The sequence below is a fragment of the Ursus maritimus genome, unplaced genomic scaffold (assembly GCF_017311325.1).
Source record: "Ursus maritimus isolate PB19 unplaced genomic scaffold, ASM1731132v1 scaffold_23, whole genome shotgun sequence".
Taxonomy (NCBI): domain Eukaryota; kingdom Metazoa; phylum Chordata; class Mammalia; order Carnivora; family Ursidae; genus Ursus; species Ursus maritimus.
In genome coordinates, this window is record NW_024424786.1 from 40,097,890 (window position 1) to 40,125,649 (window position 27,760).

The 27,760-nt window shown below is 53.2% G+C and overlaps 1 protein-coding gene across 2 annotated transcripts; it reads left to right on the forward strand.

The window, feature by feature from the left end:
* On the forward strand, positions 1-26,838 carry CAPN1 (calpain 1). Of its 2 annotated transcripts, none has more exons than XM_040639386.1 (22): positions 1-135; positions 960-1,227; positions 1,386-1,455; positions 1,732-1,850; positions 3,322-3,455; positions 3,543-3,711; positions 4,813-4,896; positions 5,244-5,329; positions 5,642-5,716; positions 5,851-6,011; positions 19,996-20,174; positions 20,911-20,922; positions 21,638-21,849; positions 21,946-21,985; positions 22,519-22,584; positions 22,673-22,730; positions 23,491-23,555; positions 24,326-24,394; positions 24,544-24,622; positions 25,195-25,311; positions 25,650-25,708; positions 26,083-26,838. In XM_040639386.1, the coding sequence occupies exons 2-22, from the start codon at positions 961-963 to the stop codon at positions 26,107-26,109; spliced, it is 2,148 nt and encodes a 715-aa protein (XP_040495320.1). In that variant the 5' UTR covers positions 1-135; position 960; the 3' UTR covers positions 26,110-26,838. The 2 variants fall into 2 exon arrangements, with proteins under 2 accessions (XP_040495320.1, XP_040495319.1); XM_040639385.1 differs by lacking the exon at positions 1-135 and adding an exon at positions 148-298.
* The last annotated feature ends 922 nt before the right edge of the window (positions 26,839-27,760 follow it).

Below are 27,760 nucleotides of genomic sequence, written 5' to 3' on the forward strand. Positions count from 1 at the left end.
CCCGGGGCACAGCTCTGCCTTTCACTAATTTGTCCCTTCGCGGAGTTCGCGGCGGAGGGAGGGGCGGGGAGACACCCGGAGGGAGATAGTCGGAGAAGGTGCAGCCGAGATAAGGGAGAGCGGAGAGGAAGCGGGGTAGGAGCCCGAGGAGGAGGAGGAGGGAGGGGGAGAGGAGGGCGGAGGGGCCGCGGGAGGAGGGCGGAGAGGAGCGCTCTTCCTGGTTGGGCCCTGCCCTGAGCCGCCACCCGGGAAGGCAGCCGCAGGGACTGCTGCGATCCCCCAAACACTGCTCCCCCAGGTAAGGAGCTGGGTGGCCGGGCCACTGGCCCGACCCCTGGCCACTGCCCTCGGGCTGAGGGGCTGCCCCTGACCCGGGCCTTCTGAGTGCCTGGGACAGGGGCGGGGGCTCGGGAAGCCGCGCAGCCCAGGCAGCCGGCCCAGCCTGCGCTCACCACTGTCTCCAGGGGCTCGGCTGGGGCAAGGCCGGAGGGGAAGGGACGGAGGCCCGGCAGCCCCGGATCACCCAGCCCGTCTCAGGAGTCTGAGGAGGGGGGCCCTGGCTGCCTGGAGTTCTCAGCCTCCGAGCCAGGGAAAGGGGCCGGTGCCTAGGAGCTTGTCTGTTCAGGGGTTACTGTGTTGTTATCTCCAGGCTCTGCCCTGCCCCACCTGCCTGGCCGGCTGAGCACAGGACTGCAGGCCCAGGACAATGGGAGTCTGGGAAGGGAGAAGTGGGAGCCTTGTGTAGGGGTGGGGAGGTGGCCAGCACACCTAGGGATGGACCTGCCCCCTCCTGGTTTCTGGGGGCATAGGGAGGTGGCAGAGATTCCTGAGTTCTGTAAGGCGAGCAGTGAGGTGGGGAAACCCCAGGTTTGGAAAGCAAGGGTGGTCAGCGGCAGGCAGGAGCCCCAGTTCGAGCCCTGGGAAGGCCTGGGTTCTAAGCAGGCTGGTCTGTCCTGCAGGATGGCTGAGGAGATCATCACCCCCGTGTACTGCACGGGGGTGTCCGCACAAGTGCAGAAGCAGCGGGCCAAGGAGCTGGGCCTTGGCCGCCATGAAAATGCCATCAAGTACATGGGCCAGGACTATGAGCAGCTGCGGGCTCATTGCCTGCAGAGTGGGGCCCTCTTCCGTGATGAGGCTTTCCCCCCGGTGCCCCAGAGCCTAGGCTACAAGGACCTGGGCCCCAACTCCTCCAAAACCTATGGCATCAAGTGGAAACGTCCCACGGTGAGAGAGACCCCCGTAGGTGGGACTCAGTTTAGCCCTATCCTGGGTGAGGAGTGGGAACAGGGCTCCAGGTCCCTGGTGGGGAGTGGGGCCTGGGGTGGCCGGGTTCCAGTTTCTAGGAGGGCTGGCCCAGAGACAGGACTCTGGGTCTCTTTCAGGAGCTGCTCTCAAACCCCCAGTTCATTGTGGATGGAGCCACCCGCACAGACATCTGCCAGGGAGCACTGGGTAGGCCCGGGGGCGGGGGGGTTTCTGGCTGTTTCTTCCAGAGTAGTTCCCCATGCCTGTTCCTTCCGGCTCTGCCCTGACCCCTCCCTCCCTCCTGCAAGCTCAGGCAGGCTCTGGCTATCACTGCTGGGCTGGTTTGCCTGGATTCCTAGGTCTTTTCTCCTAGTGGAGGGACATGGCGCCCAGGGAATCCCAGGTTCTCTCCGGCGTGGGCATTTGTGCATCCCTGAGAGCAGATTTGCAGAGCAGTCCTAATGCGGGTCCCTCCCATCCCAGGGGATTGTTGGCTCCTGGCTGCCATTGCCTCCCTCACCCTCAGTGACACGCTTCTGCATCGAGTGGTACCACACGGCCAAAGCTTCCAGAATGGCTATGCCGGCATCTTCCATTTCCAGGTGAGGAGCCCCGAATCCACCTAGGACCAGGGTGTGGGGAATGAGGGGTAGCAGGCACTGGGGGAGGTGAGGACCAGTGACCCACAACAGTCTGAAATTAGGGTGGCTTAAGTCCACACCCTGCGGGCATCCGTCTTCCCTCAAGAAAGAATTTGACCTCTTGATGCCATCTTAGATCTATCATGTGTGAAACGGCTGGGCAGGGCAGGTATTTCAACTGGCAGTTTTCCTGTGTGGTTGTGCGGATCAGGGACCAAGTGCTTGGAGGAATAGAAAGATCTCTATTATTTCCTGTGGGACAAACCCTTTTCCTCCACAGGGTCTCAGTTTCCCATCTGAAAAATAAATAGTGTTCTGCGGGGGAAACCAGACCAGCACAGGTGGCCATCCCCACCCAGGGCACAGATCTCCCCCCACAATCACCCCCAACGCCTCCTGCACTTTGACAGCCTCCAGCCTCTAACACAGCCCTGCAGAAAAGAAAGACAGGATTAAATCTGTTTAAACCTGCTCTTCCCTTTTTGCATTCAGGGCCCATTTCTCAAGTCACACTAAGGAATTCTCAGTGAGCTGATGTTGGGAGAGACACACCCCCAGCAACCCTGGATGAGACCCTCCGGCCCTAGTGGCCTCAGCCCTGCCCCGGGGACTCATGGGTACTCTCTCCTGCCGTCACCTTCCCTATTCCATCCTGCCCTGGCCCGAGCAAACCGGTGGTGCCAAGTGCGGCACCTGCCCGCGCCGGTTTGCAGGGGCGTGGCCTCACTGCCCCTTCCCCCGCCCCCTTCCCTCGCTCCTCTAATCCGCTCCTCCCTGGCCTCCTGATTGGCCCGTTCCACACGCCCCACCCCCACCCTCACTACTTGGGCTCACCTCCTCCCCTTGTCCCATTGTTCTGTGCTCCTTCCCACCGAGTTAGGGTTCGTTAGGGTTGGTCGCTTGTGGCCCCAGCTCCTGACGCCTCTGGCCCTGGGAAACCAGCCTCTCCCGCCATCTCTGAAGCAAACCCCCCCTCCATGCGGGAACCATGCCCATCTTGTGGTCTAGAGGCCACATTTTTGATCCACACTTTATTTACATATGTATCCCCCTACACACCCCCTCCAGATATACATTCTGACCTAGAATAAGCTAGAATGCAGAGGGGAGAGGTAGGGGTTTGGTTCCTCGAGAACCAAACCCCCAGGGCTTTCCATCCTCTCCCTGCCTGAGGAAGCACCTTGGTCTGTTCAACAATATCAGTAATGCTGCCCTAAAAGCTTTACCTTTGTGATCATGGTTGGTTTTCCCTTGAGGAAGGCCCCGCTGTTCCCTTTTATGGCTAGGGAAACTGAGGCTCCGAGAGGAGACCTCAGTCAGGCTCCTGGATTTAGGGTACATGATCAGGCACCTAGCAAATGGCAGAGCTGAGGCTTGTGCCCCGGCCGGAACATCCCACAGCGGGTGCTCGCTGTGCTCTCGTCCCCTCCAGCTGTGGCAGTTTGGGGAATGGGTGGATGTGGTCGTGGATGACCTGCTGCCCATCAAGGACGGGAAGCTGGTGTTTGTGCACTCCGCCCAAGGCAACGAGTTCTGGAGTGCCCTGCTCGAGAAGGCCTATGCCAAGTGAGTAGGGGCCACGGGCCGCTGTAGGCCACCGTGCGGTCTGGGGTCTTGCTTGCTGCCGGAGTGCTGACCTGGGGCTGCCCGCAGGGTGAATGGCAGCTACGAGGCCCTCTCTGGGGGCAGTACTTCAGAGGGCTTCGAGGACTTCACAGGCGGGGTCACCGAGTGGTATGAGCTACGCAAGGCACCCAGCGACCTCTACCAAATCATCCTCAAGGCCCTGGAGCGGGGGTCCCTCCTGGGCTGCTCCATTGACGTGAGTGCACCCAGCCCTGACCGTTCCGCCCCCACCTGTGACCTTTCTCCTCTTCCAGATGCTTCCTCTTCCAGCCCAGCCCGGCGTCATCCTGGCTGCAGGCTTGGCTCCAGACCCCATCCTTTCCCTCACCCCATCTCTGGATTCTCTCACCCAGCCTTGTTCATCACTTCAGTCCCATGTGCCTCCTTCATGGCTGGTGTCATTCCTGTCCCCCAGACCTCAGACGTCAGCTTGTTTTCCCACTCTTCTGTTGCCTGGTCTTGTCAGCAAATGCTGTGCCCATCCCCTGTCCAGCTCCCCAGCCTCCAACGTTAGCTTTTCCCTAGCCTCAGCTCCTGCCGGCCCAACCTCCTTCACCCCCCCATTTGCTGCTCTTCTGTTCTCACCACTTACCTTTTTTTTTTTTTTAAAGATTTGATTTATTTATTTGACAGAGATAGAGACCAGCGAGAGAGGGAACACAAGCAGGGGGAGTGTGAGAGGAGGAGTGGGAGAGGAAGAAGCAGGCTCATAGCAGAGGAGCCTGATGTGGGGCTTGATCCCATAACGCCGGGATCACACCCTGAGCTGAAGTCAGACGCTTAACCGCTGTGCCACCCAGGCGCCCCTCACCACTTACCCTTGATCTCAGGCTCCTCCCGCTGCATCACTGCATCTTCAGCTCTAACCCCACCCCCACCCTCCACCTTCTTCCCCAGTCCTGGCTGACTCTAGCCTGTTCTCACCCCCTTCTCCGCCTCACTGCATCCCTCCTCGCGAGGGCCTCGGCGCTCTGGGGGACCTCTGTACCACTCTGTGTGTGTGCACGTGTGTGTTTGCATGGGCTCTGGCCAGCTCTGGCCAAAGCAGTGTCAGTGGGCTGCCCAGGCCCCCTTACCAGTAGTGCTGTTGGTGGAGTGACCCCCCTGTTCTAGGGGCAGTGTATGTGGGGGCGTTAGGCGGAGTCAGGGTCCCTACCTGCCACTCCCAGTAGCTGTTGTCTGTGCATGGGTAATTGTCTGGAACCTGTGATGCTGGGGGCTCACCTCCTGACTGGGGATGGGGATGCCCATGGTCCCTGGAACCTGGCCTCTGACCGCGGCACATGTGTCTCTGCAGATCTCCAGCGTTCTGGACATGGAGGCCATCACCTTCAAGAAGCTGGTGAAGGGCCACGCCTACTCTGTGACAGGGGCCAAGCAGGTACCAGCCCCCATGGGGGCCTTCCCTGGAGGGTGCTTCCTGCCTCCTTGCCTGCCTTTGCCCGTCTGGCCTGTGAGCAGGGCCGTGGGAGGGGCTGACCCTTTGATCTCCTGTGCCAGTCACTAATGTGTCTTGCGGCCACTAATCCTAAGGTGTTGATCTTACTCTGCCCTGATCATCTGTGGTCTGTGTGCATGGCTGCCTCCCTCCACGGCGAACTCTGGAGGAAGGGCTGTCCTTCCCCGGGTGCGTGCCGGGAACTGAGCAGGGCTCCTGAGGGAGGGGGGCAGGAAGGGGTGTATGACGTGCATGCCAGAGGCAGGCGCTCACGGGAGCTCTGGGGACAGGTGAACTACCAGGGCCAGATGGTGAGCCTGATCCGGATGCGGAATCCCTGGGGCGAGGTGGAGTGGACGGGAGCCTGGAGTGACGGGTGAGGGGCCGGGGATGCTGGCCGGGGAGGCTGCAGGAGGCTGGTCAGTGCCGCTGCCATCTCTGCTGGGGCCATGCTCAGGACTGAGCAGGGGGGCCCTTCTCCATGTTACTGGGTCTCTGGGGGACTGTCCCGACACAGCTCAGGCCGAGCATCCTTGGAGCTGGCCCTCACACGACAACCCCTGGAACTGGGACCTCGGGCTTGAGCATACGGGGGCCTTCTGACCTGGGCTAAGGGAGGACAGGCCCCAGGGACTGAGGGTGGCTGGTGAGTTCCCGCCAGCGCCTGGCAGCACCCTTCTCCCCCCAGCTCCTCGGAGTGGAACAGTGTGGACCCTTACGAGCGGGAGCAGCTCCGGGTCAAGATGGAGGATGGAGAGTTCTGGTGAGCGGCCCCTCCCCCGTCTGGCCCCTCTCGGGGCTTACGCCCCAGCTCCCGATCCCCACGAACCCCACACATGCCTCCTCCCTCTGTGCCCTGGCTGGGGACCGTGGCTCACCTCTGTTCCGGGACCCCAGGATGTCCTTCCGAGACTTCATGCGTGAGTTCACCCGCCTGGAGATCTGCAACCTGACGCCCGACGCGCTCAAGAGCCGGTCGATCCGCAAATGGAACACCATGCTCTATGAGGGGACCTGGCGGCGGGGGAGCACCGCGGGCGGCTGCCGGAACTACCCAGGTGACCTGACCTCGCGGCCCGCAGGGCACCCAGGGGTGACGTCTGGGCCCGGCTGTCTCCTGGCTCGCGGGCCTCGCCCCCCGTGCATTTCCGCCCTGAGCCTCAGTTATTCTCATGGTTGTACTGACCTCTGTAATTTGCTTTGAGGAGTAGAAGGTTGAATATCCTTTACTCCTTGTTCTGGAACCTTCTCTCCTGGTCTGCTGTCTTCCTGCCTGGGCCTCTGTCACCTTTCTCTGGGCTTCTGAATCCATGCGGGTGACTTGGGCCACAGCCTGGGCTCTCGATTCATCCCTATCCTCGCCTACAGTGACCTTTTCTTCCACCTTAGTTCAGCCGCCCCCCTGAAGGGCCACCGGCACCCGGCCAGACGTTGCAGCCTGACCTCTGCCTTGACCCTTTGGGCTTCTTCATCCTGCAGCCCTCAGCCTTGTCTAACCATCTGGTCCGTTAAGCCCACTGTTGCTCTGTCCTTCATGTTTCATTGTGTCTTCTCTTCTCCCCAGTTAGAGTCATTATTGTAATTGTGGCCCCGCAGACACTCTGGCTCCTGTCTGTCTCTGCTGCTCCTCCCCCGCCCCCCGGCACCCGCAGAATCCTAACTGAACCTTCTCCATCAGCTCCAGAACCACTGAGTGGGGCTAGAGGGAAAATCACGCAATGGGGGCAGCATTTCCCTGGTATTTTCACAGCCGCACCCCCCAGAGGACCACATTGCGTGGTCCCCAGCAATTCCACTGCCGATTAGGACCGTACCCACTCCCTCAAACCTGCCTCCGTGGTTACTCCCATCTGCGGACCCGGCCTTGCAGACCCTTGAGAGGTAGCTGTCTTCAGCAGGGCGCCTTTTGTATCCGCCCCGCCTGTCTCGGCCCGTGCCAGTCATTTCTGCTTTCTCCACGGTGACAATGACAGAACTGTCCGCGCCTGTGGGGCCCCCTCCTCCCCCCTGGCCCCCTTTCTCCCATGTGTCCGAAAGCCTTTGGCTCCATCATCCGTCACCTCTGGCTCCTGTTCTCCATTATGGGGAACCCCCTGTTGTGGAGCGACTCTCTCGGGACCCCACTTCCCTGCTCATCACTCTGCTCCCCTTCAAAGCAAAAGGTTTCAGCTTGCCACACTCCCTGCTTCCTTTCCCGCTTCTAGTTCAGTTTTTTAACCCCCGCGGTCCAGCTTCCATCCTTAACCTGTGACCGTTACTGCTCTTTTAAGGGCCACCCACATCTCTGGCTTTGCCAGACCCCCCATGCTTGTCCTCACGTTCTGCGTCCTCCGTGTTCCCAGCATGGCTCACCGTCCTGTTTTGAAGCATTCTTCCCCCTCCGGGGATCGAGTTTCAGTTTTTCCTCAACATAGATAACAACTGTTCCCTGTATCGTTTGTGGAGAAATCCGTCCTTTCCTCGCTGCCTTGAGTGACAGTTCTGTCCTGTAGACCCATGTATGTGTGGGTCTCCTGGGCTCACCATTCCATCCCTCGGGCTTTCCCTCTGCTGATAGCACGTTGATCTCCTTGCTAGAGATTTATAAGAAGTCCTGCTTTGTGGGCAGGGCGAGTGCCTTCAAGAGTCTCTTAGCTGTTCTTGCCCTTTGTTTTCCTGTATGAATTTTAGAATCAGCTACTAAGTCTTACAAGGAATCATTTTGAGACTTTAATTTGGGATTGCGCTGAAACTATAGATTGATTTGGGGAACTGATGTCTTTACGGTTTTGAGTGTTATTATCTAAGAATGTGGTATATCTGTTTTGGTCTTCTTAGTGTCTTTCAGTAACATTTTATAAATTTTCATCTAAAGGACTTACACATCTCTGAGATGAATTACTAGATGCTGTATCATTTTGTTGCTGTTATAAACGATATCTCTTATATCTTCCAAATAATAGTTGCTGATACAGTAACATGGCAGTTGACCTTTTAAATTTATTTTGTATCCAGCAAACTTTTTTTTTTGAGAAGAGAGTGAGCGAGTGTGGGGTGAGAGGGTAGAGTGGGAGGCAGGGACAGGCGCAGGGAAAGAGAGAACCTTAAGCAGGCTCCACCTGGGTGTGGAGTGGGTCTGGAGGTAGGGCTCGATCTCATGAGCCTGAGGTCGTGACCTGAGCTGATCTCAAGAGTCAGACACTTAACCGGCACAGAGCCACCCCCTCCCCCCCCCAAACCTTTTAAACTATAGTTAATGTTTTTAGAAGATTTTATTTATTTGAGAGAGGCAGAGATAGTGACAAATAGCTAGAGAGAGCACAAGCTGGGAGGAGAGGGAGGAGGAGACTTCCTGCTGAGCAGGGAGCCCTACGCTGGGCTTGATCCCAGGACCCTGGGATTATGACCTGAGCCGAACAAAGGCAGACGCCTAACTGACTGAGCCAGCCAGGCGCCCCTGGGCTGTTCTTTCTGTGTAAACACCTAAGGTGATACATTTCCCTCCAAGTGCAGCTTTGAGTGACACAATTTTGATACGTAATGTTTCAAAACCTTGTGATAAAATTCACACACTGTAAAACTCACTTAATGTGTACTGTTAGTGGTTTTTAGTATACCTGTAATGTTGGGCAGTGACCCCCACTGTCTCACGCCAGAGCCTTTTCACTGCTCCCCAAAGAAACTTCATATCCCTCTCTCCCTCTGTCCCCCTAAGCCCCTGGCAACCACTAGTCTGCATTTTGTCTCTGTAGGTGGTCCTCTTCTGGGCATTACCGTAGATGGGATCATATAATACGTGGCCTTTGGTGCGTGACTGCTTTCCCTTTGTTGGAACGTTTTCAAAGTCTGTCCATGTTGTAACCTGTGTCAGTGCTTGATTCCATTTTTACGGCTGAATAATACTCCACAGTGTGGATAATACACATTTTGCTTATTCATTCATCAGTTGATGGACTTTTCAGTTGTTTCTAGTTTTTGGCTATTACGAGTTAATACTGCTGTGAACACTCATATACCTGTATTTGTGTGAGGGGATGTTCTCTTGGGTCTCTTAGTAGCTCCATGTTTAACTCTGAGTGACAGCACCGTGGTACGTTCCCGCCAGTGGTGTCTGAGTTCCAGTTTCTCCACATGCTTGTCAACACTTGTTCTTGCCCCTGTTTTTTATGATCCCCGTCCTGGTGGGTATAAAATGGCATCTCGTTGACAATTTGCATTTCCCTAATGGCGAATGATAAGAGTGTCTTTTCATGTATTCATTGGCCATTTATATATATATATGTTTTTCAGAGTTTCTATTCAAATAGTTTGACCATTTTAATTTAATTTAATATTTTATTTATTTATTTGACAGGGAGAGAGAGAGAGGGAGCATAAGCAGGGGGAGCGGCAGGCAGAGGGAGAGGGAGAAGCAGGCTCCTTGCTGAGCAGAGATTTTCCCCATGTGGGGCTTGATCCCAGGACTCTAGGATCGTGACCTGAACCAAAGGCAGACGCTTAATCGACTGAGTCACCCAGGCGCCCCGAGTTTGCCCATTTCTAGATTGGGTTGTCCTTTTATTGTTGGGTCATAGGTGTTCTTTATACATTCTGGATATGATTTTATGAGATTGAGGATTTGCATATAATTTCTCCCATTCTGTGGGTTGTGTTCATTTTCTTGATAGTGTCCTTTGAAGCACGGAAGTTTTTCATTGTGATGATGCCCAATTTTTCATTTTTTCTATTGTTGCTCATGCTTTTGGTGTCATATCTAAGAATCCATTGTCAAATCCAAGACCATGATGGTTTATCCTTGTGTTTTCTTCTGAGAGGGTGACAGCGGTAGCTCTTTTTTTTTAGGCCATTGGTCCGTTTTGAGTTAATTTTTGTAGAGGCGTACCTCAGGGATAGATACTGTGGGCCCATTCCCAGACCACCACAGTAAGGCAGATACTGCAATAAGGCAAGTCAGATGAATGTTGTGGTCTCCCGGTGCATATGAAGTTATGTTGGCTGTGTTGTATTTTAGTAAGCGCGCTATAGTATTTTGTCTACAAAAATGTACATACCTTAATTTAAAAATACTTCATTGCTAAAAATACTAACAGCCGTCTCAGCTTTCGGCAAGTTGTAATCTTTTTACCGGTGAAGGGTCTCACCTTGATGTTGATGCCTGCTGACGGATCAGGGTGGAGGTTGCTGAAGGCTGGGGTGGCTGGGGTGGTTTCTAAAAACGAGATGACAATGCAGTGTGCCTCTCCTCTTCACGAACCTCTTTCTCTGCAGCACGCGATGCTGGGTTTGTTTTTGTTTTTGTTTTTTGAAGATTTTATTTATTTATTTGACAGCCAGCGAGAGAGGGAACACAAGGAGGGGGAGTGGGAGAGGGAGAAGCAGACTTCCCGCTGAGCAGGGAGCCCGATGCGGGGCTTGATCCCAGGACTCTGGGATCATGACCTGAGCCAAAAGCAGATGCTTAATGACTAAGCCACCTAGGCGCCCCCGCGATGCTGTTTGATAACGTTTCACCCTCTGTAGGATTTGCATGAAACTTGGAGTCAGTCCTCCCAAACCCCGCTGCTGTTTTATCAGCGAAGCTTCCGTAGTATTTTAAATCCTCTGTTGTCATTCCAGCAGTCTCCACAGCATCTTCACCAGGAGTAGATTCCATCTCAAGAAACCACTTTCTAAGCAGCTCCTCATCCATGAGAGTTTTATCATGAGGTTGAAGCAACGCAGTCTCGTCTGTAGGCTCCACTTTGGATTCTAGTTCTCTTACTGTTTCTACCACATCTGCGGCAATTTCCCCCACTGAAGTCTTGAGCCCCCAAAATCATCCATGAGGGCTGCGGTCAATTTCTTCCAAACTCCTGTTAATGTTGATATTTTGACCTCTTCCCCTAAAAGTCAAGTGTCCTGAATGGCATCTAGAGTGGTGAATCCTTTCTAGAAGGTTTTCTTTTCTTTTTCTTTTTTTCTTTTTTATTAAAAGTTTTTATTTATTTATTTGAGAGACAGCATGAGTGGGGAGGGGGGCAGAGGGAGAGGGAGAGGCAGACTCCCTGCTGAACAGGGAGCCTGACACGGGGCTCGATCCCAGGACCTTGGGGTCATGACCTGAGCCGAAGGCAGAGGCTTAACTGACTGAGTCACCCAGATTCCCCTCTAGAAGGTTTTCATTTAACTTTGCCATGATCCATCAGAGGAATCACTATCTTCCTTACGAAATGTATTTCGTAAGTAGGAAGACTTGAAAGTTGAAGTTACTCCTTGATCCAGGGGCTGCAGAATGGGTGCTATGTTAGCAGGCATGAAGACAACATTAACGTCATTGTATGTCTGTTTCCATCAGAGTTCCGGGTGACCAGGTGCATTGTCAAAGGCAGTCGTATTTTGCAAGGGATCTTCTGAGCAGTAGGTCTGAACAAAATGTTCAGTAGACCATGTTGTAAATGAGCATGCTGTCACACAGGCTTTGTTATTTAAAGAGCACAGGCAGGGGCGCCTGTCTGGTTAGGTTGGAGGAGTGTGCAACTCTTAATCTCGGGGCCGTGAGTTTGAGCCCCAGGTTGGGTGTAGAGATGATGTGAAAAAATGAAAAAATGTGGAGAGCGCAGGCAGAGTGGATTTGGCATAATTCTAAAGAGCCCTGGGAGTTTTGGAATAGTAAACGAGCACTGGCTTCAACTGTTACCAGCTGTGTTAGCACCTAACGAGGGAGTCAGCCTCTCCTTTGCAGCCTTGAGACCAGGCATTGACTTCTCCTCTCTAGCTATGAAAGTCCTAGATGGCATCTTCCGATAGAAGGCTGCTTTGTCTACATTGAAAATCTGTTGTTGAGTGTAGCCGCCTGTGTGAATGATCTCAGCTCGAACTTCTGGAAGCTTGCTGCAGCTCCTACACCAGCACTTGCTGCTTGCCCTGGCGCTTCCTGTTACGGAGCTGGTCTTGCCTTAAATGTCATGAACCAACCTCTGCTACCTTCACACTTTTCTTCTGCAGCTTCCTCACCTCACTCAGCCTTCATGGAATTGGAGAGAATTAGGGCCTTGGTCTGGATTAGGTCTTTGCTTAGGGAATGTTGGGGCTGGTTTGATCTCCTGTCCAGACCACTAAAACTTCTTATCAGCGATAAGGCTATTTGACTTTCTTACCGTGTGTGTTCACTGGAAGAGCGCTTTTATTTTTTTTGAAGATTTTATTTGAGAGTGCAGGCATGCGTGCATGAGCAGGGAAGGGGCAGACTCCTTGCTGAGTGGGGGCCCGATGTAGGGCTCAATCCCAAGACCCCAAGATCATGACCTGAGCTGAAGGCAGATGCTTATCTGACTGAGCCAGCCAGGTGCCCCTGGAATAGCACTTTCAGTCTCCTTCAAGAACTTTTCCTTTGCGTTCACAGCTTGGCTGTTTGATGCAGGAGGCCTGAGCCTTCTGCCCCTCTTGGCTTTTGACCCGCCTTCCTCATTAAGCTTAATCATTTCTAGCTTTGGATTTCAAGTGAGAGACATGAAACTTTGATTTGAACACTCAGAGGCCATTGTAGGGTTATTCGTTGGTCTCATGTCAGTATTGTTGTGTCTCCAGGAATAGGGAGGCCCCAGAAGAGGGAGAAAGATGGGGGGACAGCTGGCGGGTGGAACAGTCCGAACACCTGCAGCATTTATGTAAGTTCGCTGTCTTACGTGGGTGCAATTTGTGGTGCCCCCACACAAGCACAATAGTAACAGAAAAGATACTGATCACCATAGCACCATATGTGGTGTGAGGTAGGTGTCCAACTTCATTCTTTTCCATGTGGAAATCAGTTGTTTCAGCATGATGTGTTGAAAAAATTATTCTTTCCCCAATGGTCTTGGCACCCATGTCAAAAATCAATTGGCCTTCGATGTATGGGTTTATTTTTGGACACAGTTCTTTTCTTTTAGTTTTTATATCCTTTTTTAAAAAAAGACATTGTTTATTTGTTCATTTGTTTGTTTATTTATTTATTTACTTACTTCGACAGTGTGAAGGAGAGGGAGGGGGAGAGGAGGAGAGAGTCCCAAGCAGACTCCATGCTGAACGCAGAGCCCAACGCAGGGCTCGATCTCACAACACCGAGATCATGATCTGAGCTGAAATCAAGAGTTGGACGCTTAACCGACTGAGCCACCCACATGCCCCCCCATATATCTATTCTTATGCCTGTACCACACTGTTGTAATTACCGTAGCAATTACTGTAGCTTTGTAGTAAGTTTTGAAATCAGGAAGTGCAAGTCTTAGAACTTACTGGGGTTTTTTTTCATAATCATCTTGACTTCTGGGCCCCTTATAATTCCACACGAGTCTGAGGATGTGCTTTCCCACCTCCGTGAAAAAGGATGTTGGAATTTTGATAAAGATCACATTGAATCTGTAGATCACTTCTGGTAGTGTTGACATTGTAATCATATTAAGTTTTCAGGGCACCTAGGGGCGCCTGGGTGGCTCAGTCGTTAAGCATCTGCCTTCAGCTCAGGGCGTGACCCCAGAGTCCTGGAATCGAGCCCCATATTGGGCTCCTCAGCTGGGAGCCTGCTTCTTCCTCTCCCACTCCCCCTGCTTGTGTTCCCTCTCTCGCTGGCTGTCTCGCTCTCTGTCAAATAAATAAATAAAATCTAAAAAAAAAAAAAAGTTTTCGGGACATCTGGGTGGCCCAGATGATTAAGTGTCTGCCTTCAGCTCTGGTCATGATCTCTGGGTCCTGTGATTGAGCCACACGTTGGGCTCCTGGCTCAGTGGGGAGTCTGCTTCTCCCTCTCCCTCTGCCTCTCCTCCTGCTCATGCTTTCTCTCTCTATCACTCTGTCTCGAATAAATAAAATCTTTAAAAAATAATAATATTAAGTTTTCTGATCCATGAACATAGGATATCTTTATCTTTTCATGTCTAATTTCTTTCAGCAATGTGTTGCAGTTTTCAGTGTTAAAGTCTTCCAACTCCTTTGTTAAATTTATACCTAGGTATTTTATTCTTTTGGATACTATTGTAAAGGAATTGTTTTCCTAATTTCTTTTTTCAGTTGTTCATTGCTGGTGTGTGGAAACACATCTGATTTTTGTGTCTTGAGCTTGCAACCTGCAGCTTTGCTGAATTTGTTATTCTAGTAACTTTTTTGTGTTTTTCTTTATACAGGATCATGTTATTTGCAAATAGAAATAGTTTTCTTCTTCCTTTCCAGTGTGAATGCCTTTTTTCCCCTTGACTGATTGCTCTAGCTAGAACTTCCCATGCAGTGGTTACATAGCAATGGTGTAAGCAGACATCTTGTTCCTGATCTTAGGGTGAAAGCTTCAGTCTTTCACTACCAAGTATGATATTAGCTGGCTTTTCCATAAACATACTTTGTCATATTGAGGACCTTCCCTTTTATTCTTAATTTTCTGAATGTTTTTATCATGAATGTGTGTTGGACTTTGTGAAATGCCTTTTCTGCATCAATTAAGATGATCATGTAGGTTTTTTTTCCCTTTGTTCTATTAATGTGGCACATTACACTGATTGATTTTCTTATGTTGAACTATCCCTCATTCATGAAATCCTATTTCATGGTGTCTGATCGTTTTAAAATACTCTTGGATTTGATTTGCTAGTATTTTGTTGAGGATTTTTACATTTATAAGTGATGTTGTCCTGTGATTTTCTTGTGAAGTCTTTATCTGGCTTTGGTATCAAGGTAATGTTGGCCACATAGAATGAGTTTACCAAAAAGAAATGCTAATGTAAATGAGAAATCATGCAGAATAGTAATAAAACACTACGTGCCTATATTAGAAAAGAAAGATCTGAAATCAATAACCTGATATTCTAGCTTAAGAATCTAGTAAAAGTAGGGGTGCCTTTTATTTATTTATTTGGCAGAGAGAGAGACAGCCAGCGAGAGAGGGAACACAAGCAGGGGGAGTGGGAGAGGAAGAAGCAGGCTCCCAGCAGAGGAGCCCAACGTGGGGCTCGAGCCCAGAACACTGGGGTCACGCCCTGAGCTGAAGGCAGATGCTCAATGACTGCACCACCCAGGCACCCCAATAAATAAAATCTTAAAAAAAACAAAAACAAAAGAATATAGTAAAAGTAGGGGCACCTGGGTGGCTCAGCTTTTAAGAGTCTGCTTTTGGCTCAGGTCATGATCCCAGCATCCTGGGAATGAGCCCTGTGTCAGGGTCCCTGCTGGGTAGGGAGCCTGCTTCTCCCTCTCTAGCTGCCCCCCTCTGCCCCCCCGCTTGTGTTCCCTCTCTTGCTGTGTCTGTCAAATAATTAAATAAAATATTAAAAAAAAAAAAGAATCTAGTAAAAGTGCAAACTAAACCCAGAGTAAGCAGAGGAAAGGAAATAATAAAGACGAAAGTCCAAAGAAATGAAATAGAGAACAGAGAAAGAATAGAGAAAAATCAGTGAGACCAACAGTCAGTCCTTTGAAAAGCTCAGCAAAATTGGCAAATCTTTGCCAAACTAAACAAGAAAAAAGACAGGGGACTCCAATTACTAACATCAGGAATTAAAGAGAGAACATCACTACCAACCCAACAGAAACAGTTGGGTTATAAGGAAATACTGTGAATAGTTGTGTGCCAACAAATTAGCTAACCTAGATGAAATGGACAAATTCCTGCAAAAAAACAAGCTACCAAGATTGACTTAAGAAAAATAGAAAATCTGAATATACCTGTAACAACTAAGAGATTGAGTCAGTAACCAAACCTCCCAGTTATAACCTGGTAATTATTGTTTTATTGTTGATTTCTAACTTAATTTCCTTGTAGTCAGAAAACACAATCTATATGAAATCATAGCTTTGAGATAACCGTAAGCTGGTTCTGTGGCCCAGCATGTGGTGAGTTTTCTTCAGTTTCCCCCCCATTCTCGAAAAGACTGGTCAACACTTACCTATTGTGTATTATATGCCAAGCATTTCTCTAAATAGTTTAAATATAATAACTTGCTTAACTCACACTGACTCTATGAGATAGGTACTATTATTATACCTGTTTTACAGTTAAGGGAGGTGAGCCACTAATCTAATAAGTGACGGAGCTGGGATTTGAACTCAGGATTTTACCCCTGCAGTTTGTTCTCTTGACCATTACACAATTCTGAGTGTTAAGAGGAACATTTTGTAATTGTCCACCGTATCAAACTTAATATTTTGTCTGCTTAATTTGTCAATTACTGGAAGAGGAAGGATAAAATCTCACACCCCCTTGATGGTGTTGGCAGTTTCTCCTTTTATATCCATCAATTCTTTTTCTTTGCATATTTTGCATTATGATATTAGGTATATCAAGCTTAGAATTGTTACAAGTTGCTAGTGAATCGAACCTGTTTTGTTGTTATTTAATGGCTACCTTCTTCGGTAATAATTCTCCTACTTCTGAGTATATGTCAGTCGATGTCACTATAGCAATTCCAGGTTTCTTTTTTTCTTTAAAGATTTGCTCTTTTTTTTTTTTTTTTAAGATTTTACTTTATTTAGTTGACAGAGAGAGAGACAGCCAGCGAGAGAGGGAACACAAGCAGGGGGAGTGGGAGAGGAAGAAGCAGGCTCCCAGCAGAGGAGCCTGATGTGGGGCTCGATCCCACAACACCAGGATCACGCCCTGAGCCGAAGGCAGACGCTTAACGACTGTGCCACCCAGGCGCCCCGCAATTCCAGGTTTCTTTTGGTTAGTAATGTAGTGGTATGTTTCATTATACTCTTTGGTGTCTAATCTTTCTATATGTCAGTGTTTTAGTTGTTATCTCTTGTGAACAGCCTGTAGCTGGCTTTTTAATAAGCCATTTGAAAAATTTTGCCCTTTGATTAGAAAGTTTAATCCACTTACATTCACAGTGATTACTAATAACTTTGTATTTATTTCAGCAGACGTAACTGCACATTTTCTGTTTGTCCCTCCTGTTATGCCTTATTTTGGATTGAGTTCTTAAACTCTACTAGCTTTTCGATCTATGAGTTTAGAAGATATAAGTGCTTTAATTAATACATTCAAAAATTAGTTGATCTGTATCTTTACCCTTCTCCTAAACAATGTAAAGACCTTAGACTGCTTAACTTGGATGACCCCCTCCCTTTGTTTAATATGCTGTGTTTTTAATTCTAAGCACTTTTCTTGCTGCTGTGAGTTAAGTATCATCATCATCATCATCATTGATATCGCCTATAGTCATTGGATTGTCCACATAACAGTATTTTTGCTCACCATTTTCACAACTTTGATCTGAGATCATTTTCCACCTCCCTGAAATATACACTTTGATATTTCTTCTTCTCCTTCACCTCCTCCTCCTCCTTCCTCTCCTTCTATAAACTTTCTCAGTATCTCTGTAAAATGCCTTTATAGGGTACTCATTCTTGACAATTCTCTGGATACACAATTCTGGATTGTGTTACTTTCAGCTCTTTATTCTGCTTCTCTTGTTGCTCTGTGAGTCAGGACTCTGTCTCACTCCTGTGATGCTTTGTCTTTTCTGTTTTAATATTGTTTATCTTTGATGCTCTGTCATTTCACCATGCTGTGTTGGGGTGTGGATTTCTTTTCATTCTGCTTTGAATTCATTGGGCTTTCTCGGTCTGAAATTTATGGATTCGCAACGACTCTAGAAAATTTTCAGTCATGATCGTTTGGATAGCAGCTCCTTACACTCTTCATTTTCCCCTTTTAAGATTCCAATCTAAAGGAAGCTGGAACTCCTCACTCAGTCCTCTGTGTCTCTTAACATCACTTCAGTTTTCCATCTAATTTCCCTGGGTTGCATTCTGGATCGTTCTTCAGATCCAGTCTCAGTTCACTAATGGTCTTTCTTGCTGCATCAAATCTGTTGGTTAATCCTTCTAACAGGTACTTAATTTCATTAAAAAATGTATGTCTTGAAGTTCTAATGGCTCTTTTTCTAACCTTTTCACTCTTCCTCATATTTTCAAGCTTTTCATTTATTTCTTTAAATAGAATAAGCCTAGTCTGTTATATTCAGTGTCTGATTTTTTCAGTATCTGAAGTGTTGGTGGGTTGGTTTTTGTCGATTGTGGCTGCTGGTTTTCACTCATCATACCTTCTTTCCTTGTGAGATTTGTTGACCCATTTGGCCTATAAGTTTATCGATGGGAGTTCTTTGAGTCCTGGCGTGAAGTTCGTTTCCTCCAGTGTTTCTGTCAGTCACCTGGGATGCTGCCAACCCAGGACTGTTTCAAAAGTCGTTTCTCTCCTTAAGGTTTTCTTGACGTCACAGGCAGCATGAGTTGAAACTGGAAGCTCACGTGAAGGCTCATGGCTATAAATTCTCCAGAAGATTTGTTTCCCTTCTTCCCAATGGGGTTTATTTTCCTTTCACACTTAACGCCGTTGGCATTCCTCATCGGGGTCCCAGCTTTATCATAAGGATCTCCTATTAGACTTTATCTCCTGTCCCCTTACGCAGAGCTCAGGGTCTCTGGGAGTCAACAGAAGTCCTTTGGCATGGCTCCTAGTGTCTTTTTTTTTTTTTTTTTTTTTTAAGATTTTATTTGAGAGAAAGCATGAGCAGGGAGAGGGGCAGAGGGAGAAGGACAAGCAGACTCCCTGCTGAGTGGGGAGCCCGACCTGGTCCTGATCCCAGGACCCCAAGACTGTGACCCGAGCTGTAGTCAGACACTGAACCTTCTGAGCCACCCAGGTCCCCCTCCTAGTGTCCATTTTTCAAAAAAGGCCTTATTGAGATGTAATTCACAAACAGTACAATTCACCTACTTAAAGTACGGAATTCAGGGTGGCTTTTCATACATTGTGCGTCTCTCACCACATCAATTTTAGAACATTTTTATTATCCCCAAAAGAAACCATACACCTTATAGCCGTCACTCCTGAGCCCCTCCTCCTCCTCATTCCCACGTAACCACCAACCTGCTGTCTCCGTGGGTTTACCTGTGTGTGTGCTTACCCACGTTAGAGTATGTATCAGTACTCCGTTCCTTTTTGTTGCTGAATAATACTCCATTGTTTGGTTACACCACTTTGTTTTTTTTTAATCCATCCCTCGTTCGATGGACAGTTGGGTTATTTCTACCATTTGGGTGTTGTAAATAATGCTACTAAGAATATTTACATACAAGTTTCTGTGTGGACCTATGTTTTTGCTTATCCTGGGTATATACCCACGAATGGAATTGCAGGGCCGTATGGTAATTCTGTGTTTAACCATTTGGGGAACTGCCAGACTTTTTCCAAAGTGGCTGCACCATTTTACATTCCCACCAACAGTATATGAGGTTCTGATGTCTCCACATCCTGGCTAATACTTGACAGTATCTGTCATTTGGGTTAATGTCCCCTTGTGTGGGGGGAAGGGGGTGCTCTGGCTTATTCGTGTCTCCAGAAAGCGGTTTCGTGTTTCGTATCCAGCACCTCGTTGTTTTAGGGGTTGTGGGCGCAGCTGAATCACCAGACTACCAGAAATGTCTTTGTCACCTTGGCAGCTCTGAGGCCTCCTATCAGACCCTGCTTTCTCTTTTTCTTTCCTAAGTCATTGTCCACTCAGCAGTTCTAGCTGCCTTAGCAAATCCGAATCCATTCGTGCCCCTCCTGGTGCAAGCCTGTCGGGGCTGGGGACGTCCTTTTGCTCTGTGATTCAAACCACGCTCCTGGTCACCCACCCTGCTCCCGCCCCTTTGCCACTTTTCTGGATCCCCGGTGCTCGTGCTCGCTGGAGCCAGATGCTGCATTAGACCCTGGCTCTCCCCTCATGTGTGGGGCTCTTGATTCTCTCTCCTGCTGCCCGGGGTCTTCGCAGGGCTTCTCCTTCCGATCTCTCTCAAATGTCGCTTCCTCAAAGACGCCCTACCTGACCAGCTCCAGCTTGCTTATTCTTCGTAACTGTTCTGTTAATTACACTGACTTGCTTATACTTCGCCTCTCCTCCTGGAAGGTGAGCTCGTGAGTGTAGGGACCGTGTGTGTCCCCACTGCATGGACACTTAGCAATGTTTGTGGGATGAATGAATGAACAGACACGGGGGAGGGAAAACCTGGAGAGGGGGGAGGGACTACTCTGCCCTGTTCCTCCTCTGATTCCTGCCCATAATCCATCTCCTGCAGCCACCTTCTGGGTCAATCCCCAGTTCAAGATCCGGCTGGAGGAGACCGATGATGCGGACGATGACTACGGGGGTCGCGAGTCAGGCTGCAGCTTCGTTCTAGCCCTCATGCAGAAGCACCGTCGCCGGGAGCGCCGCTTTGGCCGCGACATGGAGACCATTGGCTTCGCCGTCTACGAGGTGAGCCGGGGATCGCTCAGGGCGGGGAGAGCCGGCCTCCCGGTGCACTGTAGGCGAGCCCCCAGTAGGGGGCGCCGGAGGACACTGCCTCCATAGCCCTCAGGCATGTGGCCCTGGACACTGTTCCCTGGAGGCACCTGCTGAGGCCGCTGTTGTGCAGAGGGATCTGGCTTAGTTGACAACTGGCAGGTAGCTTCTAGGCGACAGACTTGGGCTCAGCTTCAGAAAGAGGTAGGCAGGTGCGCTGTCCTGGAGGAGTAGTGAGCTCCCTGTCTTAGATGTATGTAAGCAGAGGCTGGCCTAGGAGGGCCCTGCTTCATCCTCTGTGTTTAAGACAGAAACTTCTAGACCTTCTGATGGGTACAAAGAATGGCCACAGTCTTGGCCCAGGCCCAGAGCTCCAGGCCACAGACTGGTAGACCTCTGATGTCCCTGGACTTGGGGACATTGCAGTTGGCCACTCTGGGGGCTGTCCTGGGTGCTCTGATTCAGGGCCAAGGCCTAGGGTGTTCTGAGGATGGAGAGGACCCTCCCTGGGCCCCCTTTCCTGAGGTCCTGAGGTCCTGAGGTCCCTGTCCGGTGTGAAGACAGGTCTGGATCACCAGTGGCCCAGGGCCCTGCCTCCTGGTCTCTTCATCCCATCGTTCTTAAGAACACAGGGCCTCTGCCCAGCGCACGCTGCACCCCCCACCCCTGGGCCAAGCACACATCTCTAACTCCTCCATCTCTCCGGCAGGTCCCTCCGGAGGTAGGTGTGATGCCCGAATCACCTGGATTTACATACCCTGAACACAGAGGGCCTGACGGTGCTCAGAGGGGAGCGAGATGGCAGCAAGCCAGCACGTAGAATTAAGAAGTCACCTCGTTGTACTGCCCACTAATGGCTCTCCTCCCCCACCCGGGGCAGGGGGCAGACCCCGCTGTCCGCGGGACTGGGGCAGGTAGTGAGGGAGCTGGATTTGAACCCTGGCCCTCCGAGCCCTGCCCCAACCTGAGGCTCTTCCTGTCTTGCTGTTTCCACCGAGTAAGTGCTGGCTGCATATTCCACGCCCTGGAGCAGGCCGCCTGAGCTCTAAGCCTCCATGGCAGTGTCTGTTAAATGGGCACAAGAGCGCCTCCTCACAGGGCTGTCGTGAGCTTTAAACGCAGGGCCCCATGGAAAGTACCCTGAGCTGGGTGATGGCGGCGTGATTTCAGTGGCGTCCTAGCACCTCCATCCACCTCCATAGTGTCTCCTCGCCTCCGCCCCGTGCGGTGGGCAGGGTTGTCGCCTTCACCTGACCCATGAGGAAACTGAGATGGCATGATTTGTCAGGGTGGCGTGGCCTGCGGGTGACAGCCGTGGGCAGCTCTCCAGCGCCCGGGCGAGGGCTCGGAGCCCGAGGTCTGGGTCGCTGGGCAGCTCCCGAGGGGGGTGCGGAGCGGCCAGCTGCAGCCCCCGCTCCCTCCTTGTCGCCCACCAGCTGGTGGGCCAGCCGGCCGTGCACCTGAAGCGGGACTTCTTCCTGGCTAACTCGTCGCGGGCGCGCTCGGAGCAGTTCATCAACCTGCGTGAGGTCAGCACGCGCTTCCGCTTGCCGCCCGGGGAGTATGTGGTGGTACCCTCCACTTTCGAGCCCAACAAGGAGGGGGACTTCGTGCTGCGCTTCTTCTCCGAGAAGAGCGCCGGGACCCAGTGAGTAGAAGGCCCCTCGCCAGGGCCCGCTCCCCACCTGCCGCGGGTCCCCCAGCACGCCCTCCTGACCGGCCCTCTCTCTCCCCACCTCTGCAGGGAGCTGGACGACCAGATCCAGGCCAATCTCCCCGATGAGGTGCGTGCCCTGCCCCCCCACCCTGTGCTTTCCTGCTCTGCCTCGCCCTGGGTGTATCATGGGGAGCTGGGTGTCCTGGCTCCTGGGAGGAGCCATAAGAGGAATCCTAATCCCTCATCTGCCCAGCGCTTGACAGTTTGCAAAGGACTTTGAGATAATAGTGGTGTGAGGTCCCTGAGCCCTTGTCTCTGCTGGGTCTGTGCTGAGCTCTTTACTTGGTCACCCCGTTAGCTTCGTAACAACCCTGTCAGGGTGCCGTCACCATCTCTCCCTTTGGTGAGAAACTCAAGTTCAGGGAGGTTAAGGAACTTGCCCAAGGCCCCACCCCCATCACAGAGCTCCTCAGGCCACAGAGCCCTGGGCGGGAGGACAGTAGGGTCTAGATTCCCACTTTACAGGTGAGAAGAGTGAGGCTCAGAGACTCGATGAGGCGGGCACGTGGCGACGAGTGGTCCCAGCCTCGTCCCAGCTACTGCCATGCGGGGGCGGGGCTGGAGCACCCCTGACCTGCTGTCCCCCTTCTCTCTGTCCAGCAAGTGCTCTCAGAAGAGGAGATTGACGAGAACTTCAAGGCCCTCTTCAGGCAGCTGGCCGGGGAGGTAGGCTGGGTGTGCTGGAGCAAGGGGCGAGGGGGCACCAGGGGACGGCCTTTCCCCAGGGCAGGTGCCATCTTCCCTCCCCCCCCAGGACATGGAGATCAGCGTTAAGGAGCTGCAGACCATCCTGAACAGGATCATCAGCAAACGTGAGCGTCCCGGCAGCCCTCCCCCGTGTCCTCATGTCCTCCGAGCTCCAGAATCCAGGCTTCTGCTCCCACGTTGAGCCAAACTGCAGCCCTTGGTCTTCATGGGCGGGGAAGCCCCCACTGCCTTTCTGAGCCTTGCTCACCCCCCCTTTCCTCCCAGACTCCTTCCACCATCTTGCCTGACCCTGTTCTCTATGCCCAAGTGCTGGGACCCGGTGTGCTTAGAAGCCGAGCTGCTGACAAGCACCATAGTACGAAGGAGCAGGCCCCCTTCCTCCAGAAGATACACCCCAGGGCCGGGCTGGGTGGCTCTGAGCAGAACGAGGCTGGCTTCACCCCCCAGTGTGCACGGCCAAGGGCAGCCACCCCCCGACCTTCCCTTTGCCCCTACTTCTGACCTCCTTCCACGCTGCTCCCTGAGTCCAGAGCCCTCTGCTCTTGCCCCCCTTTGGGGCCTGCGGCAAACCCCAGTCCTGCCATGGCCGCCTTGGCCTCACGTTTCTGCTGCGTTTGTCCCACTTCTGTTTGGCCCTGACTTCCTTTCATTCGCGGCTCTTCCGTGGCAGGGACACAGCTGCTGGGACACTGGCTTGCTTGCTCAAATACTTTAAACTGTGCTAACGATAAAAATGATCTGACACACCCACTTTGCTAGACTTTACGCACCGGCGCCATGGACCGGTGCTGCCCCGTCCCCGTCCCCCCGGGGCCCCGCCCCGGAAGCTCGCTGGTTGAGGTGTGGGGACGGATTTTCTTGCAGACAAGGATCTGCGTACCAAGGGCTTCAGCCTGGAGTCGTGCCGCAGCATGGTGAACCTCATGGACGTATCCTTTGCTTTGTCTCCTGAGGCTGCTTTGGTTTGGGGGACGGACGCCCCGTGACCTCTCCCAGGAACAGTGCAGAGAAAGGCACGAAGCTCTGTCGAGTGTGGACGGCCAGTTCTTTTCCTGGGCAACTTCCCGTTGATTGGGAGGGGGAAACTGAGGCCCGGACTCTGTGTTGAGAGAGGTAGAGCAGGGCCTAGCGCCTTGAGAGACCTTAAGGCTGGTGCTTTTTGCACCCGTCCAAGCCCAACCCACCTGGCTGTGCGGGCGCCTCCCCCTCCCGCTCCCCTCATCTTGAGGTTGGTCTCCCCTTCTTCCTGGTTGCTCCTCACCCTGTGCCTGGTTTAAGCTTCTTTTTTTTTTTTTTTAAGATTTTTTATTTATTTATGTGACAGAGAGACAGCCAGCGAGAGAGGGAACAGAAGCAGGGGAGTGGGAGAGGAAGAAGCAGGCTCCCAGCCGAGGAGCCCGATGTGGGACTCGATCCCGGAACGCCGGATCACGCCCTGAGCCGAAGGCAGATGCTTAACGACTGCGCTACCCAGGCGCCCCCTAAGCTTCTTTTTTAAAAAGAAAGACTTTATTTCTTTATTTGAGGGAAGAGGGAGAGAGCGAGAGCGCGCGTGCACGAGCGGGATGGAGGGGCAGAGGGAGACTCCCCGCAGAGCAGGGAGCCCGATGCGGGGCTCGATCTGGGCCGAAGGCAGATGCTTAACCGACTGAGCCCCGCAGGCGCCCGTGGTTTAAGCCTCTTAACAGTAGCCCCCCAGCGGGACGGCAACGGGAAGCTGGGCCTGGTGGAGTTCAACATCCTGTGGAATCGCATCCGGAATTACCTGGTAGGTGGTCCCTGGGCCCTGCCGGGGCCTCCCGCCGCGGGGCCCCGCGGGCTAGGCCCTGCACCCTCAGCCAGCCCCCACCCTGGGGTGGATCGGAAGGCCTGGGGGCCTCCCTTGGCCTGGCCCTCACCCTCTGCTCCCCGCTCCAGTCCATCTTCCGGAAGTTCGACTTGGACAAGTCGGGCAGCATGAGTGCCTACGAGATGCGGATGGCCATCGAGTCTGCAGGTGAGGCCTGAGGGCCAGAGGCGGATGGCCCCAGGCCGATTCCCTCCGGGGACCCAGCTCAGCAGCCCATCCCGCCGGGCCTTGTCCTGGGGTGCTGATGGTGATGGGGTGTGGCAGTAACAGCCATCTTGTGCCTTCTTCCCATGGTGACGGAGCTGCCGTTGGCCCTCCTTGCAGCCTAACCCGGAGAGAAGGTCTCTCACGATCTCTGCTGGACACAGAGGAAAGTAGGGCTCAGAGAGGGAAAGCGACTGGCCTGTGGCCACGCAGCCAGGGAGGAGTGGGGCTGGGCTCCAGAGCCTCCAGTGAGAGAGGTGCATGTCAGGATGAGGCCAGGGCGTTTCACACAAATAAAACTGGGCCCCGGGCCCTCCCTGGCCAGCCGATTCCGTGGGGCCGTCGGGCCCTCGCTCCCTCTGGGACTGGCACTTGCGTGCACAGCCTCTCCCGGCGCCAGGCCCTACTCAGGAGGTCTTCAGGCCTCAGCTGCAGGCCTCACCCCCCCAGTCCCCCTCCCTGTCCCCTCGGGCCAGGCCACACCTCCCTGGCCCTTACCCACTCTCCGGGCCCAGGCTTCAGGCTCAACAAGAAGCTCTATGAGCTCATCATCACCCGCTACTCGGAGCCGGACCTGGCCGTGGACTTCGACAACTTCGTGTGTTGCCTGGTGCGCCTGGAGACCATGTTCCGTGAGTGCCCCGTCCGGCTCCGGCCTCTGGTTCTGTCTCCCGTCACTGCGGGGGGAAACGACAGGGAGAGACAGGACACGCGGGCCGTGGCGTATGCCAGAGAGGCGAAGGTCTCTGCCCTTGGGACCCTGAAGGCTGAGTGCCAGGAGGCTGGGGGAGCGGGGGCCTGGCAGCAGGGGGGGCTCAGATGGCAGGAAGGGCTGTTTCCCGGCAGGGGCAGGTGAGGGCTTGGGGTGCTCTGGGGATGTGGGTGGAGGGGCAGGGGGCAGGGTGGGTCCCGGCCCCGGATAAAGGTCCCACTGGGTTCTCAGTACCAAAGCATCTTCTTTTGAATGTAGGGTTTTTCAAAACTCTGGACACAGATCTGGATGGCGTCGTGACCTTTGACTTGTTTAAGGTGGGAACTCTGCTTGGCTGTGGCAGGGGAGGGTGTTAGGGGTGGTGGAGCTTTCTCACCTGTCTGGGGCAGGAGCCTGTGGCCTCAGAACCAGCCCCAAGTTCTGAGGGCCTCCTGAGTCCTGGAAGGATGGGGTGGGGTCATCTGGGTCCTGGGAAGGGAGCAGGAAGGGAGGGCCAGGCTTCCGGAAGTCTCCATGGGAGTCAGCACCCTGGTCCCCCAAGGGTTAGAGGAGGTAAGAAAGTGCCCTCCTTCCCCCAGAGGGTCCCCTGCCACCTGCCCTCAGTGGGTGAAGCGACAGTGGCTTCTGGGCTGGGAGGCTGGACTCCGCGTTTCTCCCATCGCCGGCTGACCTGTCCCTCTCTCCTCTGCAGTGGTTACAGCTGACCATGTTTGCATGAGGCAGGGGCTCGGCCCCCTTGCTGTGCTCCTCTCCCTCCTCTGCCAAGCCACGCCTTCCCGCCACGCCACCGCAGGCCACACGAGCTGCAAGTGCCTTCCTCGGAGCAGGAGGCGGCCTTGTCCTCCTATCCCCTCTCCTCCCTGCTGCCGCGGTTCCTCTGCCCTGCGCAGAGCCGTGTGGCCTTCCCTGCCTTCGCCAGCCATGATGGGCTCGGGGGGGGGGGGGGGGGCCCCCCCCCTCGCGTCGCCAAACGAGGAAGGCAGCTTTTGCTTATTCCCGCCTCAGGATGGGGCTCCAGGGGTTGCCGATGGCCCCAGGCCTCCCGGCGTCCCGATGTGTCCTCTCCCCTCGCTCCAGAGGCCACCCACCTAACCTCCCTGCCCGGCCTCACCTGCAGACTGTAAAACAGAACCACTAGCTCTGCACAGTCTACGATCCAGATGTGCAGGGGAATGCCCGTTCCTTCCTGTGCAGACGCCAGAGCCCCTCGCCTCCGTGGCCTGCCCCCCCCAGCCCTGCCCCACCTGCCAGCCAGGAGTCACCTGGACTGAGGGGTCGTCAGGTGCTCCCTCCCGTGCTCCCTCCTTTTTTATATTGGTGATTTTAAAGGGGACTCTTCAGGGACTGGCGTACCAGTAACGGGTGCCAGAGGTACCTGGGGGTGGGGTGGGGTGGGGTCTCACGTTTCCATGCCGAGAAACCCCAAACAATAAAGGAAAAGGTCCCATACTGTCTCTGGAGTATATTTCTGCCCAAAGCCACTGCCCAGAAGGCATCAGCGAGCCTTGGCCTGCAGGGACAGCCCGCCCCCCCCCCCCAACCCTGCCCTCCATCTCCTTCCCTGATGCCCTGGGGGCTCTCACCCCTGCTGGAGTCCTGGGTATCTAGGAAGTTGGGGAGGATGGGGCCCCAGCTGCAGGGACAAGGCCACAGTGCTGAGGTCCGTGTGACCCCACTGGTCCTATACGCCCTCCTCGCAGCCCCAGAGGCCTGACCCCTGCCCTCCCTGTAGCCTCTGGCCCAGGAGGCTCTGGCTGAAACCCGAACTCCTACTGAGCACAAACCTGACCCCCCAGGAAGCTCCCAGAACACAAAAGCCGCCTTCACCTAGACACCTGCCACTTGCGTAAGCGGCTTCAGCCCCTCTGGGGTCCTGGCTTTTCTTACCAGAGATTAAGAGTGGGTTGAGGTGAGGGTAAAAGAGAGAATAGTGTTTGGAAGCGGGGGCGGGGGGTGGGGAGGGTAAGCCACAAACTAGAACAACATCTGCAGGGCAGAGGCTGATGGAGCCGAGGTTGGGGGTGCAGGCTGCCCTCAGCTGCTGGGAGCCCCAAGTGGCAGACCCCCCCCCACACACACACTGCTCCCTAGCCTGGAAACTCCTCCCCCCACCCCCGTCCTGAGCCTGCATTTTGCCCTTGGGAGTCCTAGAGCGGGTCCTGGGCCTTGGCGTCCTGTCAGGGGGGGTGCCCATCACTTCCTGGGAGTCTGGGCTGGGGTGGGAGGGTGGGAGGGCTGGGAGGGCAGGCGCCCTGGGCCCCACCTGCTATTTCTCTGTATTGGGGTTCTGGTTGATGAGCGGGTTGGAATACTGAGCGGTCTGGATGATCCGGTGGACCTACCCCCTCGCAGACCCCCACGCTGAGCCT

Excerpts from the sequence above, each read along its gene's own strand:
- CAPN1 (XM_040639386.1), top strand. The coding sequence starts at position 961 with ATGGCTGAGGAGATCATCACCCCCGTGTACTGCACGGGGGTGTCCGCA. Across the intron at positions 3,456-3,542 it reads CTCGAGAAGGCCTATGCCAA|GGTGAATGGCAGCTACGAGG; the intron begins GTGAGTAGGGGC and ends GGCTGCCCGCAG. Across the intron at positions 5,330-5,641 it reads ACGGGAGCCTGGAGTGACGG|CTCCTCGGAGTGGAACAGTG; the intron begins GTGAGGGGCCGG and ends TTCTCCCCCCAG.